Source organism: Symphodus melops (genome assembly GCF_947650265.1).
Source record: "Symphodus melops genome assembly, chromosome: 18".
In the NCBI taxonomy this organism is placed as follows: Eukaryota; Metazoa; Chordata; class Actinopteri; order Labriformes; family Labridae; genus Symphodus; species Symphodus melops.
The window spans coordinates 13,558,552-13,573,034 of NC_136708.1; the positions used below are offsets into that span (position 1 = coordinate 13,558,552).

Genomic DNA, 14,483 nt, shown 5'->3' on the forward strand with positions numbered 1-14,483 from the left:
CTGGCGATGAGGTTCCTAATTGGTCGAGTGTAACATCGACTGCGCTGATTGGTTAGAAGGCTTGTTGTCAAACTGATGTGCACCGGATGTAAAAGGTAACCTGCTTCGCTAACGCTTACGGTAATAAACATATTTTGTATTTTTTACCTGAATGCGCGCTACACTTTTCACTGTAAACAATTTAAATGTGTGTGTTTACTTTACGCACGTTTAGCTAGTTAACGTTTGTAGTCTTGTTATTGAACTAGCTTTGAAAACAATGATGTGTAGCTAGCTCCTGTTAGCTTCTCTATTTCTTACGAAGCTGTTTCTCTTTACAGCAGATTTAAAGTTAAATTAATAGACTGAGTTTTATATATTTAAACTACTTCACACGTTTATACTTTGTAAGTATAAAAACAATCACATCACAGCCACCAGCTGTATCGAATTTGTGTTTTGAGCAGTTAGCGTCTTGACAAAGAATAACATAAGAGGAGAGGTTGTAAAGGAAGAATTAGTTATATTAAGTAAGGGTGTAATTGTGCTAAACATTAATTCCCCATGTTAAAGATTTGATAAGCGGATGGACTTCACCGACAATCACATGGGGACCTTTTTTCTACTCTTTTATTATCAGTTATTAAAACAAAAAGACACGTTTTTAAAGTGTACCAACACGTGTCATGTGTGTTTCTCTTCTCTCAGTGTAATCCTCACACACGTGGCATTATTTATCCACAGAGTAACATCCTTCCTTTTTTACCTCCCAATATACTGGACCTTTCTATGATCCAGTATATTTCTCCTGATCTTTACATATAAACATGATCCAGTATATTTCTTTTCTTGTCATGAATGTTTCAGATCTTCTCATAGATGTCTGTGGGTGAACTTGGGCGGTGACCATGTCTGATAGTGATGGTTTAGCTTCTGAGCCTGCTGGACTTGAAGGTCTGCCCCCCATGTACAGCATTGCCAAAGGGGAGGTTGTTTCTGTGCAGACCTATGGAGCCTTTGTCAGGCTACCCGGATACAAGAAGGAAGGTTGGTGTTAAAAAAAAATGTAACCTGATTTAAACGTTATTGTACATATTCAAAGATGTTTCAATATTGAGACAGGTAACACATTTTAATTTTGGAAGAAATTCTACCCAGTGTCACCATTAGAGGGCAAGCTTAACAAACATCTTCAGCACCTAAACCATTTTGTTAAAATCCTCAGAAAAAAAAACTACTTTTCAAATCTTTAAGAAAGATTTTTTTAAGACACATTATCTTTTATGAGTTAGACTTTTTTTAAATAGTCAGCTATGGGATTTTACATGCATTTGATGTTATAATATAGACTTCTGGCAACACTATTTCCTATGCTTTAAAGTGTTATAATGGTCAGAGCACACTGTTATTTTTGTTCCCTTGGGTAAATGGGTATAAAATCAAAAGGTTATATTTCTCAGCAATTTATGTATTTGTTCCTATTGATGTTATTTCCTATCTCTTTCACCTGCAGGTCTGGTGCATGTGAGTGAGATGTCAGCATCTAGGGTTGAGAATGCCTCAGAGATTGTGGATGTTGGGGAAAAGGTGTGGATTAAAGTCATTGGACGAGAGGTAACAACAGTCACAGTGTCAGAAACGGACATACAAACAGGCTGCAGTGTGAGCAGAATGACTACAGCTCTGTCCTATTTGACTCTCAGATTCGTGGTGACAAGGTGAAACTGTCCTTCTCAATGAAAGCTGTCAATCAGGGCACAGGTCAGGACCAGGACCCAAACAATGTTATGGCGGAGTAAGTATAACAGTTGGAGTTTAGTCACATGTAGGTTTGCATAGACAGACGTGTTTTATGATCATGTGTGTGTGAGTGTAGACAGGATTCAAGGCGACGTAAGCAGTTCAGAGATCACACAGGCAAAAGGATCACACTGGAGGCTGTACTCAACACAACTTGCTCAAAGTGTGGCTGCAAAGGTAAAACATCATGAACATATCAGAAATGTTTCTCTTTGTCACTTACACCTTTCTGTCTGGATTAAGCTGGAAATAAATGCTGGAAATTAAACCCAATTTCCTTTTGTTTAGGTCACTTCACAAAGGACTGTTTCTCTGCCCCCGGCTTGCAGTACTCTCTTTTGCCAGAAGATGATGATGTAGAGCCGCAGCAGCTACAACAGCAGACCCCCACAGTTGCACCACAGCAGGACTCAGAAAAAAAGAAGAAGAAAAAGAAGGTGAAAATGCATCTTGCATGATCTGCACTTTTATTTATTTTTGTCATGGATGTGAGTAATCGAATGCTACAACCCACACATTTCTCTCATTTTGAGAAATGACACTGAAAGACTATTTTTGCGCCATCTTGCCAGCTGAAGAAAGATGGGAAATGTTAGGAGGAATGAGTTGGAGATGACATGCAGCAAACAACAGAGATCAGTTCATTCTCACTGCTTTTTACCCATTATAAGGTTTTCATATATACAAGTTTGTTTTAATGCTACACAAAACAATCTGTATTTTTCTATGTTTATTCACCAGGAGAAGAAATTGAAGAAGAAGAGGAAGAGGGAGAGGAAAGAGTCAGAGAGCAGCAGCAGCAGCAGTGAATGTAAAACCAAGAGGAGCCGCCGTGACTCAGACAGAGAGGATAAAAAGAAGAAGAAACACAAGAAACATAAATCCCACAAACACAACTGAGGCAACAACACATATACAGTCACTTGTACACACACTGACATGTACCCCAGCTATCAGACCGACAAAATAGGGGAAGTGGGTGCAAGAGACGGAGTGGCAGACTTCCTGCTGTGTTAAATGAAATGGTAGAATAATCCTTTTAATTTCTGAATGTTGGGCTTATGCCTTCGCAAAGACATTTCAAGTATGAAAAATCTAAAAGTAGCAGAAAGGACAGTACTGTAAACATTCAGGGACAAGCATCCTTGTTCTAAAGTAACCTCTGACACCCCCCACAGAGGGAGGGGCTTACACACCATACGTAACAGGATAAGTGTAAGTAATATGGCAGCAAGTGGCAAGCCCTCTCTGAATCCAGATATTGTTTTCAGCTATCTGGTTTCATTCTCTGGGAAATCCATTAAAACAGTTAAGCTGAGGGGGTCTGACATAAAAGTACCAAACAAACCACACAGACAAAGATCAACACAAACACACACAGACACATATAGGAAGCAGTTGAACACAAACAGGACATGTATTGCAGCACATGTGAGCCTGACAGGAAGTCAAAGCTTCAGTGATATCCTGAGGTTGTCTGTCCCTTTATTTGTGTGTACATGTGGTTTGTGTGTCTTGCCTCTAAGGGACTGCTCGCAGGAAACATTAACACACACACACACACACACGCATCCCTATCCTTCCTGCATGTCAACTGTTAGCTTCATTAAAAGTGTTTTTATTTGTACTGTATTTGTTCTTTGACCATGAGCGCACAATGTCACTTTTCCTCAGAGGAATCAAAACACAAACAAACAAGTTCTCAGGTTCAGTCTGATCCACCCTCGGGTCATCCTAAATTAATAGATAGATTTACACATCTTGAATATTACAGTGGTTCATATCCCATGCAGTCAAATGTGCACAAAAGGAACAGAACAGCTTTTTAAAGACAACTCTTTGATCTCATGGAAGATCAGGCAGCATTATGGAATCAGCATCTTCTTTTTTTTGTCCTGTTTTGACCTAGTTTCTAAACTCGTATTTCTACATGTGGAGAAACGGACTGTTTCCAGCTGCAGTGGTTTGGCATGTGTCCAGTTTACTCCTCTGGTAGTTCTTTCAGTTCATCGGTCAGTCTTCAGACTCCTCTTCATTTCCCAAACTTCTGCTTTCTTCTACTTGCACAAGAGAGATGTACTAGATGAATTAACCCTGAGCTTTCAAAACCAAATTTGTGAGTTTATATTTCGTAATTGCAAATAATTTAAATGCAACACACAATGAGTCAATGGAAGATGATAAAAACTCACATTTGCAAACATGTTCATTTTGAATTTCAATGTTTGATTTGACTTCAGGGTGTCTTTTCAGGATATCCTTTACGATGTTGTGTATCTTTCTTTTGTTGGATTGTTTATTTAGTTATATGTAAATGATCAAACCAGTACATTATTTATATTTTTACATTGGATGCTGTTAGTGACTGGTGATATGACTTTAACCCTCACTTAATTTCATAAAAATACCTTATAAACAATTCCCCTTACAAAAAAATGTTCACAAAGTTTGCAGTGCTACGCAAACGGTAGCATTACGTCACTGTGGAAGCTAACGTTGGATATGTTTACCACGTATATCATCTTGCTTTGATTTGTTAAAACGTTTCTTAATAAGCACCAATATTCAGAACATTTTAGAGAAAAGGTTTGTGCTTTTACTTTCCTAGTTTTTTGTCCCTAGACTGAAGTGTAAGAAACATTGGAAATCAACCAAACATGACTGAGGTTGATATGAATCATTGTTTTACATGGCATTCATTCTAGTTTTTGCAGATTTGTTTTTTTTTTTTTAAATCCAATTCTGCTCACATGAAGCATTTCCTGATAAGTCTTTTTAAAATCTGTTTGTTTTCAATGTTTAGCCTCTTAGCTTTTTCAATTGAACAACTCAGCAACTTCTGGTGAGGAAGGGTTATGTAGGAAAAATAATTTGACCTCTTCACAAAAAAGATGTGTATTGTAGTTGTACATGCAACGCAAGAAGAGTGTAATCATAATCTATTTTTGCTTTGTGTAGGCCTTACGGCTCATCCTGTCTTGTGACTATTTGAGTTGAGGGTAACTGGAGGAGGTGGCCTGAATCGTCCTGCTCCCGTTCACCTCTTCACCCTGGCTCCAGTTGGCAGTGTGTCACTAACACATGACATCCATCGACTGTCGAAGGGAACAATCTGAATTTAGAAACCATACTCGCACACTGAGCACAGGACACAACAGTACTGACAAACCTTGTCTCAAGCTCTAATCAAACTTTCCTCTCACCTAGCCAGAGCAAATACAACACACACACACGAGAAAGGGCTATAATAAACCTGTGAGATCCTGTAAAATATTCTGTGGTGGAAACTGCAGTCACACTATTTGGATCCATTTAACTGTCTGTAACATCTTTTGCCCTCATGTTTTCTGTGTTACTCAGCCAATCACAGCTCAAACTGCAGACCTTTAGGTCCCACCCACATGGTATCATTGCTGAATTCACGCTTTATTTAGCCTTGGCCTGGATTAGACTTCATGCCATTTATTTAATTACATAATGGGTTAAAACAATGTGTACTTTCACTGCAGGGTATTTGCCTCCAAGAGAGGCTATGTCTATGGACAAAAAACACAATCCAAGGTAGACTTGTTGATTTTCTTTCAACAGTGTACACACTTTTATTTTTTAGGTTTTTCATAGACAAAGTTTGAAATGTAACACTTTCCAGGTTTATCATAGGCACTGTGCATTACACACTTTTAAAACAAAAAAACAAAAACAAATATGCAGACCTTGGATTTTAGAGGAAAACAACAAATCATTGGAATTTAGTCAGTGTTTCTTACAGTAGAAGGAAAAACAGAGGGACCGGGAGAAAGGTAAGGTCACAGTCAGCAGAAATGTTAATACTGTATCACAGTATTAATTAGGACAATGAGGAGGTTTTCTTGGCCGGGGCTGAAGTGACATTTAGGGGTAGCAGGCATATAGCTGATGCAAGACGTTGCATTAGGGAAATGTGAAGTGTTTGGTTTTTACTCTGCCTTCTCATAGTGACGTGTGCTGATGACCTCTCCCAGGGTGAGTGTCTGTGAGGGGCAGAAAAATAAGCGGTTAAATACAGAAAACTTAAGGTGTAAAATGTGTGCATTGTTTGATTAATACTTACCAGAGTGAGCTTATTGCCTTCAACTTCCCTAACCAGACTGGTCTCTTTGCCATCCCACTTCTGTACATGTACCAGCTTCCCGCCATCTACTGTTACAAGGGACTGGAGAAACACAGTTCATTAAAACTAGTGCACAAAATAATATCATTTATCACATCAGTTATTAAACATACATTGGTTTAAATAGCCTAGTTCATAGTGATACTGTTCTGCTAGGAAAATACAATACTAATTATTTAGAATTTTCACAGATTACTTGTGTAGGAGATGTGAATTATGACGGACAAATAAGGCGCGTCTCGTACATATTTAATTTTATGATTAAAAACGTACTTTATTTCTCGCCCATCTCAAGTGTTGAAATCGGACCTGTTAAAATCTAAGTTCCCGTTTGCGTCAGTCTTTTTACAGCGCTGACACCTCACCTTTGAACTCTATCGACCCCTTTCAAACACGTTATTCCCCTCTGCACTTCAGAAAGAGAAAACCGTGAGATGACCGTGTCTAAAGTCTTAGGTATGGTGGCAAAGAATGCTAAAGGAATTTCTTCATTCCTTATTTCTCACTCCTTACCTCGTTGATCTATTTGGTCCCATACACATTCAAAAGAATGTTGTTATACAGAATTTCTACGTTTCTCAGTTATTTACTTAATCCTCCTCATAGCTGTAATTATCACAGTCGCTATGCATACTTCAACATTTATTAGTGTTGGGGAGTGATGATGTCCTTTAGGTCCGTCTAGTGTGACGCTTGACCGCTCACCTTCACTTTCCTGTCATCGGCTGTGGTCTCGTCAAACTCCTCTCCTAGCTTAAAGGAGAGCTCTGTGTTCTTCACCGCGCTCTGCGTCTTCACTGTCACTGTGTCACCATCGACTGAGATGATGGTGGTGGGCTTGGTCATGTTGCCAATCTTGCGTGTAGCGAAGCCAACACCTGTAGCAAACAAGTGAATAGAATAAATAAACTTTACGCCTTTTTTTCAAATGTTCTGACACATACAGCAGATGTCCTCTGGGCTTAAAGCTAAACAAACATGCTAAACAAACAAATGACATGTAAATTACAACTACACAGACAATAAACCTGAGGCTGATGGGAAATTGCCTGATGTTGGGGCAAGATGAAGAGTAAAGTGATTTAACTAACCATGAAGCAATTTTTGCATTCAAAGAAAGTTGTTTGAAAAGTAAAGCAAAGCATGCTTTGTACCAACAGCCTTTCATTGTAGGAACATCAACGACAATCAGAAATCAAGAGCTAACTTGTTTGAAGGCCTTTTGTTTAGTTTTGACACAGGTTGTAGTTCAGGGGAAAATGCATCGTCACTGTTTGTGGGCACAGATTCAAAAATGGAGAGACAAAACCATTCAATATGGATCGTTATGAAAATATAAAATATTAATCTTTTATTCCTAGCTAAAACAATTTACATAGATGGTTCAAGCTAAAGTTGAAATGTTTCCTCTTGGGATCATTAAAGTAAAAAAAATTGTTTAAAACAATTTCTGATTAAAGGCTACATACAGTAGTGGTTCCTATGAAGTCCCTAATGTATATTTCAACTAATTAATGAAGTAAATCTCCAGAAAACAGAGATTTATTGGCGTATAAGAGACTTTAGAGCAGCATTTGTAAATTTGGCCTTTTGGTATCCTTTCACAAGTGCTCATCTCCGTTTGTTGACTGTCCAAACCTGCAATAAATTCTACAAACGCTGGCAGGTCCCAATGACCTGCCTGTCTGGGCATATTGCAAATGATCACTCATTTTCCTCTCAGGGTGTGTGCAAGAAGGATCAGGAGAGTTCATTTCATTGGGTAACAGTGACTCACGCCCTTTGCTACAACAGACGAGCATGTGACGGTACCGTTCATCACTTAAAGAGCAGAGCAGTTTCTTTTCCTACAATCAATGCCCAAAAGCCACTCTAAATGGAGAGATGCCTCATTGATCACTGGATCAGGGTTGGAGGCTAAAGGGTCTATGGTTACCATGGTGACTAGCACACAGATCGATGTTAATGTGGCTCTCTGCGCATGGATCTCCCCTCTCTCTCACACACAGAAAGGCATTCTTTGTAGTTGTAAAAGGCAGAGAACGTGACCTCATCACACCAGACTATGTGAGAGTATGTGTGAAATATTTTGAAGCCCACTTTATGCTGCAGTTGCTCCCGTGTTTGGCACTGAGGCCATTTCAATATTCCTCCCATAGCCACAAACAATGAACAGCTTTCAGCGGAGGTCACCCACATTAGGCTCAAGTGTGTGTGTGTGTGTGTGTGTGTGTGTGTGTGTGTGTGTCTTGCCATTCAGAGTTTCACCCCCACCCCCCTACTTAAAGCTAAAGAAGACAGCCAGCACCACAGCCATGTGGTAAACAATCTTCCTTTCTCCCTCCCCCTCTGGTTCCCATCATCACCCCTTTCTTTTCAAATCTCTCTTCCTCCTCCTTTTATTCAACCTCCATCTTTGGTCCGCCTTTGAGTCTTGGTCTCCCCTTTATTATTTGCTCTCACCCCTACAAAAAACAGCTGAAAAATTAAACAATGATTGTCATCCCATAGCACAATTTTTCACACGTGCTCGAATGCAGCATTGGCACTCCTGCATCCAGTCCTGTTTCACGCGGCTGCGCACGCGCTCGCATGCATGCATGTATGTTTTCTGAAACAAAAGACACACACTCACCCAGCTCCTTCATGTACTCGTCAAATTTGACGCTTTCCTTCATGTTCCACGTGCCAACGAAAGCATCAACCATGTTTGCAGCAGGGAGTAGGTACGAGCGCGAGAGACGAGGTTCACAGAGTGTGAGGGAGAGAGAGAGGGAGCGACAGAGTGAGGGAGGAGGGACAGAGACGGGGAAAGTATAGTCAGCACCACCGGCTCATGCTGCAAGCCTACTGGCTGAATATATACCGGCTGTTCGTGACGTCACCAGGCAATGCGGAGGAGGGAGGGATGGGTACTGCGAGATAAACTTGTTCTGCAAAAATGGCTTCAAGGCAAATCTGTTATCATTGAATTAAATATATATTTCTATAATATCCTTTCAGTTGTTTGTTTGCACGAGTGTGTTTTGTTTTTAGTCTAGTATTGCATGTAGAGGGCTAATGTTTTTTAGTCTTCAAGCATGGTGCAGTAAAAGCATAGTAATGTATAGGTATGTGACATTTTCTAACTCATTATTCTTAATGCCTGTTATGTAGAGGGCACATCATTTCACATGTCTCATTGTAAGATATATCAGTATAGATACAGATGATATTTATATTTAATAAGAAAATTGATTCTATCTATCTAATCTATCTATTTACAGTCTGGTTCTTCCAGAGGTTTTCTTTCAAACACTAAAGAACAAGTCTTAGCTTTTAAAACTAAAATGAGAAGAAGGACATTTAAAAAACAATCTAACTGAAAAGGGAAAGGATTACAATATTTTTATTAACCCCCCCCCAAAAAAAAAAAAATATATATATATATATATAAATAAATAAATTAAATAAATAATCTAATTTTATTAGTTATTTATTAACTCTAATAAAGTTTGACTTTCTGGGCTAAAAGCTCACAGTCTTTATATTTTCTAACATTCTGAATACCTCTATATCTATGTCCACAAAGAACATTTAAATATGTGAGAAAAAGTTTGACAGTGAGGATCTGTGGGACCGTCACAAAATCTATACAGACAGCAGAGTAAAAAAGAAAAAAAAAGAGAGGGGAAGGATTAGGAGGGGCAAATACAGACCCCCGCTGTCAGAGAGAGAATGGGAAAGAAAACAGACTGAGCCTGAGGGGAGGAGTAAGGAATTTTAAGGATGGGGGGTGGAAGGTTAAATGAATGTTCAAAGGGTTCTTGTATGCACATGCTCCTTCTTCTTTGGGAATTTTCCCACCTGATTTTGTGTTTGTTTGACTTTAACTGACCTCAAACTGGACGTAAGGGGCATGGAGGGCAAAAGGTACTGTGTGTTATGTTGTGCTAACACTTTAAACACACATGTAATGGACATGGCGTTGGAGGTCAAGAAGTGGATGTTGTAGAGATTAGGTTGGTGTATTTTTTTATGTATTTTTCACACATGACAAATACAAACAAACATTTCTTTTGTGTAGGACGAAATTGGACATTGATTCCCTGTCACCTTTTACATTACCTTTACTAAGATGAAATGTTGAAGTATAAATCTAGCAATGAACCTTATTTTCTTACTATCATACAACGGGAAAGAACAGAATTATTAGAAAATAAATCTTTAACACATGAATGGTAAAGTTCTTGTAACTTTTTTCACCATGCAATGGCACTAAATTCGGAAAAAAATCTGAAACCCTGACAATAAGCCACATAATGTCACAAGTGAGCAGGCTGCTTCATTGCAGTAGCACAGGTGTTGTCAATGAAGTCAGATTCAAAATATGGATTCACCAACAGCTGAAAATAATCCATATGAGCTCAGAGCTAGACAGCATACTGGACAAGTACTGGAAGATATGCTTTTAGTCATTATTGGATATGTTGCAAGTAATAACAAAGGACTTGTCTTTTGCAGGCCCTGCATACAGTCAGGTGTTAAAACAACATTTGAATCACAATGGAATAGAAGGTGTGGCTTTTGGCATTTATTGTGGGAAACTAAATTAGATAAAATCAAAAAACACTTATCATATAAGTCTTTCAGAAGCAGAATCCTTGATATTTGTTTGTTAAGCGTTTTATAAATGACATTAATACAGATTTATATATAAAATATAGTTCTGTATGTTTTTGTTATTGTCTTTGTAATTGTAAGCCAAAATATGGGTCCTTAAATTTGATGGTATACATTGTGTCTATATATAGCAGCTCTTTCTGCACATGAACAATATAAAGAGATGAACAAACAACAAATCCTTGTAAGTGAGGCCAACATATTTACTCTGCACTTAAGGTCACTAGCCCCACCTATTGTGACAAAAAAATCACATCTGCCTATAATTCCAAACACAGAAGAGAAAATGAAGGGATTTCTAACTGGACACAGTGACTTTCACTTCCTTTATATTATGGTGTGCTAAATCAACTGGCTGTTGGCTTTTGCTTGCGGTCTGTTTACAGATTCAAATGAGGAGTTGACATACTCTCAAAATCCTCTGAAAGAAATGTCAAACTCCAGCTGTTTGAAAGTCAATTCAAGTGAACCCAAAAGCCATAATTGACAAGAGTTGGCTTTTTTGAAGTGAAGAACAAAATGTCCTCACATGTATTGATCACAAAAATAAATGTTCCAGCACAGGCACAAACACTAGTATTCATACTAGTCATTCAAAATTTAATGTCAACTTACAATAAAATCAAGGATGAAATTAATCTATTTGGTCTGAAGATTTCTAATTGCTGTGTAATCACACACGTACACACACACACACACACACACACACACACACACACACACACACACACACACACACACACACACACACACATACTTTTGCTCTGAAAGTACAGGGATTTGAGGAAAAAGCAGTCAATGTCCAAAACTGTTTAATCATATCACACCATGTCCCACTGCCCTTGTGTTGCCTTACTTAGGTCTCCGCCATTAGTGTGTCCTAACTGGCAGATGTGTGTGTATGTGTGAATGTTGGAATGAATGTGTGGCGTGTATGGGTTTGACATTTGACATAAACAGGTGTGAGAGAGAGACACATGGAAAGAGGATGAGAGGGAGAGAGAGGAGGTGAAAGGTCATTGAAATAATTTTTCACTTGACACGGGTACAGCATGTTCGATTTTACGTAATCTTATGATATAGTGCTCTTGGATGCCACTGTTGTCATACTTCACATAAAGTTTGATTTCCTCAACAATTTGTGTGCAAGAAATTCCCTGAAAGTCTTCATTAAGGATTCACATGAATGCTAAACGCATCAGCTTATACTGCTAATTCACATGATTGAAACATGAATATTTGCAGTTAAAAGATCAAGGTTTTTATTTTGTTTGTGTGGATTATTTTTAATCTGAACCTGTCTAATCTTTGTGTACATAACAAAATCTATTTCCAGGCTCGACTGCTGCCAGGGTTGTTGACCTGAGATGTGATTTCACCCCATATTGTATACAGGCAAAACATGCACTTTGCGTTCGGCTTTTACTCACAAGACTATAAAAGCGTATAGAAGTATGCACCTCTGTGTGATTATATGGAACAGAAAGGCGTGAAATGCTGAACAGATTGAAATCCTCTAACAACTAAACTTGCTAAAGGAATAGTGTGAAAACTATAAACCGAGGAATGTTGATGTGTCTTCCAGCTTGCGTTTGGCTTTCCTGTGCATCTGTGTGTGATTGTGTGAATACTGTAACTGTTTTAACATCTGGATGTTGCCACTCCCTATACTGACACACACACACACACACACACACACACACACACACACACACACACACACACACACACTTACACCCTTGAGGAGTAATGGCTGACTTTTTAAACAAGCAGTTTATTAACTATAACTAATGGCCTTGTGATAAGTTAATGGATTACCACCAGCTATTGTGATGTTTAAAAATGTCCCCTAAATATGTTTCATACTATCACTATTGTAATTTTTTGTTAGATTGTTCATGTTAACTGCAGCTATTTTCTTTACATTTAAAACCTCCATTGCAGAGGTGCTTTATGACTAATTCTAAAGTTCATAAAGACAAAAAAAAGGAAAATAAACATCAATACATGTTATCAAATAAATAACCTGTTAACGTAGTAGTTTTTCCTTGGACATGAGACCTGATTTATGATGTGTACTTTTTAAGAACCATCTTATGAACTCCTTATAAAGGAAACTGTGTTGTGTGGTAGTTGCTGGTATACGCTTAACAACAGCAGAGTAGTTTATCTGTGTGTGTTTTTGTGTAACCTCTGCAGAAAGGCCAAAGATTTGCATTCCATGACTTGCCTCTTCAAGGCTTCTGATGAGCCAAGCAACATGGTGAAAAGGAGGAGAAAAAAAATTAGTTATTCAAGGACGTCAACATGTTGAGTCACATTTCTCTTTCTTTTCTTTGGATTTTCTGCAGTGTACAAATATCAGTTGATGCTTTTACATACCATGCTGCGTACCACTTAATTATGTCCTACTTTAACCTTAAAACATAAACCTACTGTCATGTTATTCCATGATACACTATCACATGGTTATAAAGTGTCGATTTCCTTCATGGCAACGATGGCATCACCAGGCCTGAATGCATCAAATGTAGCCTCTTGGATAGACAAAAAGGCCTCCATCTGCTGGCTGTACAGTCATACTGCACCATCAACATGTTTGATGCTCCTAATTGATGCGCCTTCTTAGGTACAAAACAAGATATTGTAAATAAAGACTGAGATAAACTTTTATTAATTTTGTTTTGTTTCGAGAGACAGAGGCACATATTCACAAACAAGCTGTTGGGTTAGGTAGTCCTATTCAGGATAAGAAGCCGGAACAGGGGATGTTGCTTCCTGATCCAATATTAACTGTAACCTAGGAGATGGAGCCATGGGAGGCAGTGTATTAAAAGATGAACAGAGAGAGAGAGAGAGAGAAACAGAGGGAGAGAGAGAGAGGGAGAGAGAGAGAGAGTTAAAGGATTGGATTCTTTCAGTGAAACTATGGTAACTGCATGATAGGCTACTGGCAGTCCCTTTCTCCCCTCTTGTCAGTGCGATTTTATACTATAACATATCTCCATTCTTGTTGATACAAAAGGTTTTTGGTGCAAGAATCAGGGCATTTCTTCATTATTCAATAAATCTGCTGTTGACACAGACAGATTTGATTAAAACAGAAATCAGGTCATGGCATAAATGTTTTGAAGATTGTTATTAGCCAATCGAACAATGTTACCTTTTCTATAAATGCTGGCATACTGCATATGAGGCCTATGCTAATATGTGGAAGGGCTTTTTCTTCTATCATAAAGAGTGAGTGAAAAAAGAGAGGTGATAGAAATTGGTTCCTCATCATGCAAAGATTACAATAAAGGCTGGATCAAGACATCTGTATAAAATTCTTTGCTCTTTACTCTGGATCTAAGCATCACTTGTATTTATTGTATAACCCCTTATGGGGGTCCATATCAGGTTGGGAAACAGTAGCTATGAACTATGAATCTTGAATCACTAGGGCTGTTTTTAAGGTTTAAAAAAACATATACATTTAATTAACTTTAATTTATTAGGCTATATTATATATATATTACATTTAAAGAATTAAATGATTGAATTATTTTCAATACTAGTATGACTTTCTAAAATTGCTCTTATGGCTTTAAAACCGCTTCCATTGTCGTTCAAGATGATCCTCTAAAACTTCAAAGAAGGCCATTATAAATATTATAAGGTGAACCCAATTCGGCCGAAGTCAAAACATTTTAATAGCTTAGAGTTAGACCCTTCGTCCCAAAAAATAAAGCAAACAAAAGTAAAACATAGTCTAATAGTTCCGGTCACAAAGTTCAGAATAAAATACCTTTGGTCATTTGGTTTTAGTCTTACTGCCTAAAATAGCCGACGACTAAAACACAATTCAGTGTTCAAGCTTCAGTAAGCTTCTAAAACCGAAAGCAGCCTCATG

At 38.2% G+C, this 14,483-nt stretch overlaps 2 protein-coding genes across 4 annotated transcripts; one reads left to right on the plus strand and one right to left on the minus strand.

Annotated features, from left to right (window-relative positions):
* Window positions 1–10: 10 nt before the first annotated feature.
* zcchc17 (zinc finger, CCHC domain containing 17) lies at window positions 11–3,406 on the plus strand. Of its 3 annotated transcripts, none has more exons than XM_079368925.1 (7): window positions 11–95; window positions 847–1,026; window positions 1,493–1,593; window positions 1,683–1,774; window positions 1,856–1,956; window positions 2,068–2,216; window positions 2,521–3,406. In XM_079368925.1, the coding sequence occupies exons 2-7, from the start codon at window positions 888–890 to the stop codon at window positions 2,677–2,679; spliced, it is 741 nt and encodes a 246-aa protein (XP_079225051.1). In that variant the 5' UTR covers window positions 11–95; window positions 847–887; the 3' UTR covers window positions 2,680–3,406. The 3 variants fall into 3 exon arrangements, with proteins under 3 accessions (XP_079225051.1, XP_079225050.1, XP_079225052.1); XM_079368924.1 differs by having other exon boundaries at window positions 29–120; XM_079368926.1 differs by lacking the exon at window positions 11–95 and adding an exon at window positions 173–386.
* A 1,935-nt stretch (window positions 3,407–5,341) lies between these two features.
* On the minus strand, window positions 5,342–8,777 carry fabp3 (fatty acid binding protein 3, muscle and heart). The gene is made up of 4 exons (XM_079367369.1): window positions 8,565–8,777; window positions 6,635–6,807; window positions 5,870–5,971; window positions 5,342–5,789 (listed from the first exon to the last, which is right to left on the minus strand). Exons 1-4 carry the CDS (start codon window positions 8,635–8,637, stop codon window positions 5,736–5,738), a joined length of 402 nt encoding a protein of 133 aa, XP_079223495.1. The 5' UTR covers window positions 8,638–8,777; the 3' UTR covers window positions 5,342–5,735.
* Between the last annotated feature and the right edge of the window lie 5,706 nt (window positions 8,778–14,483).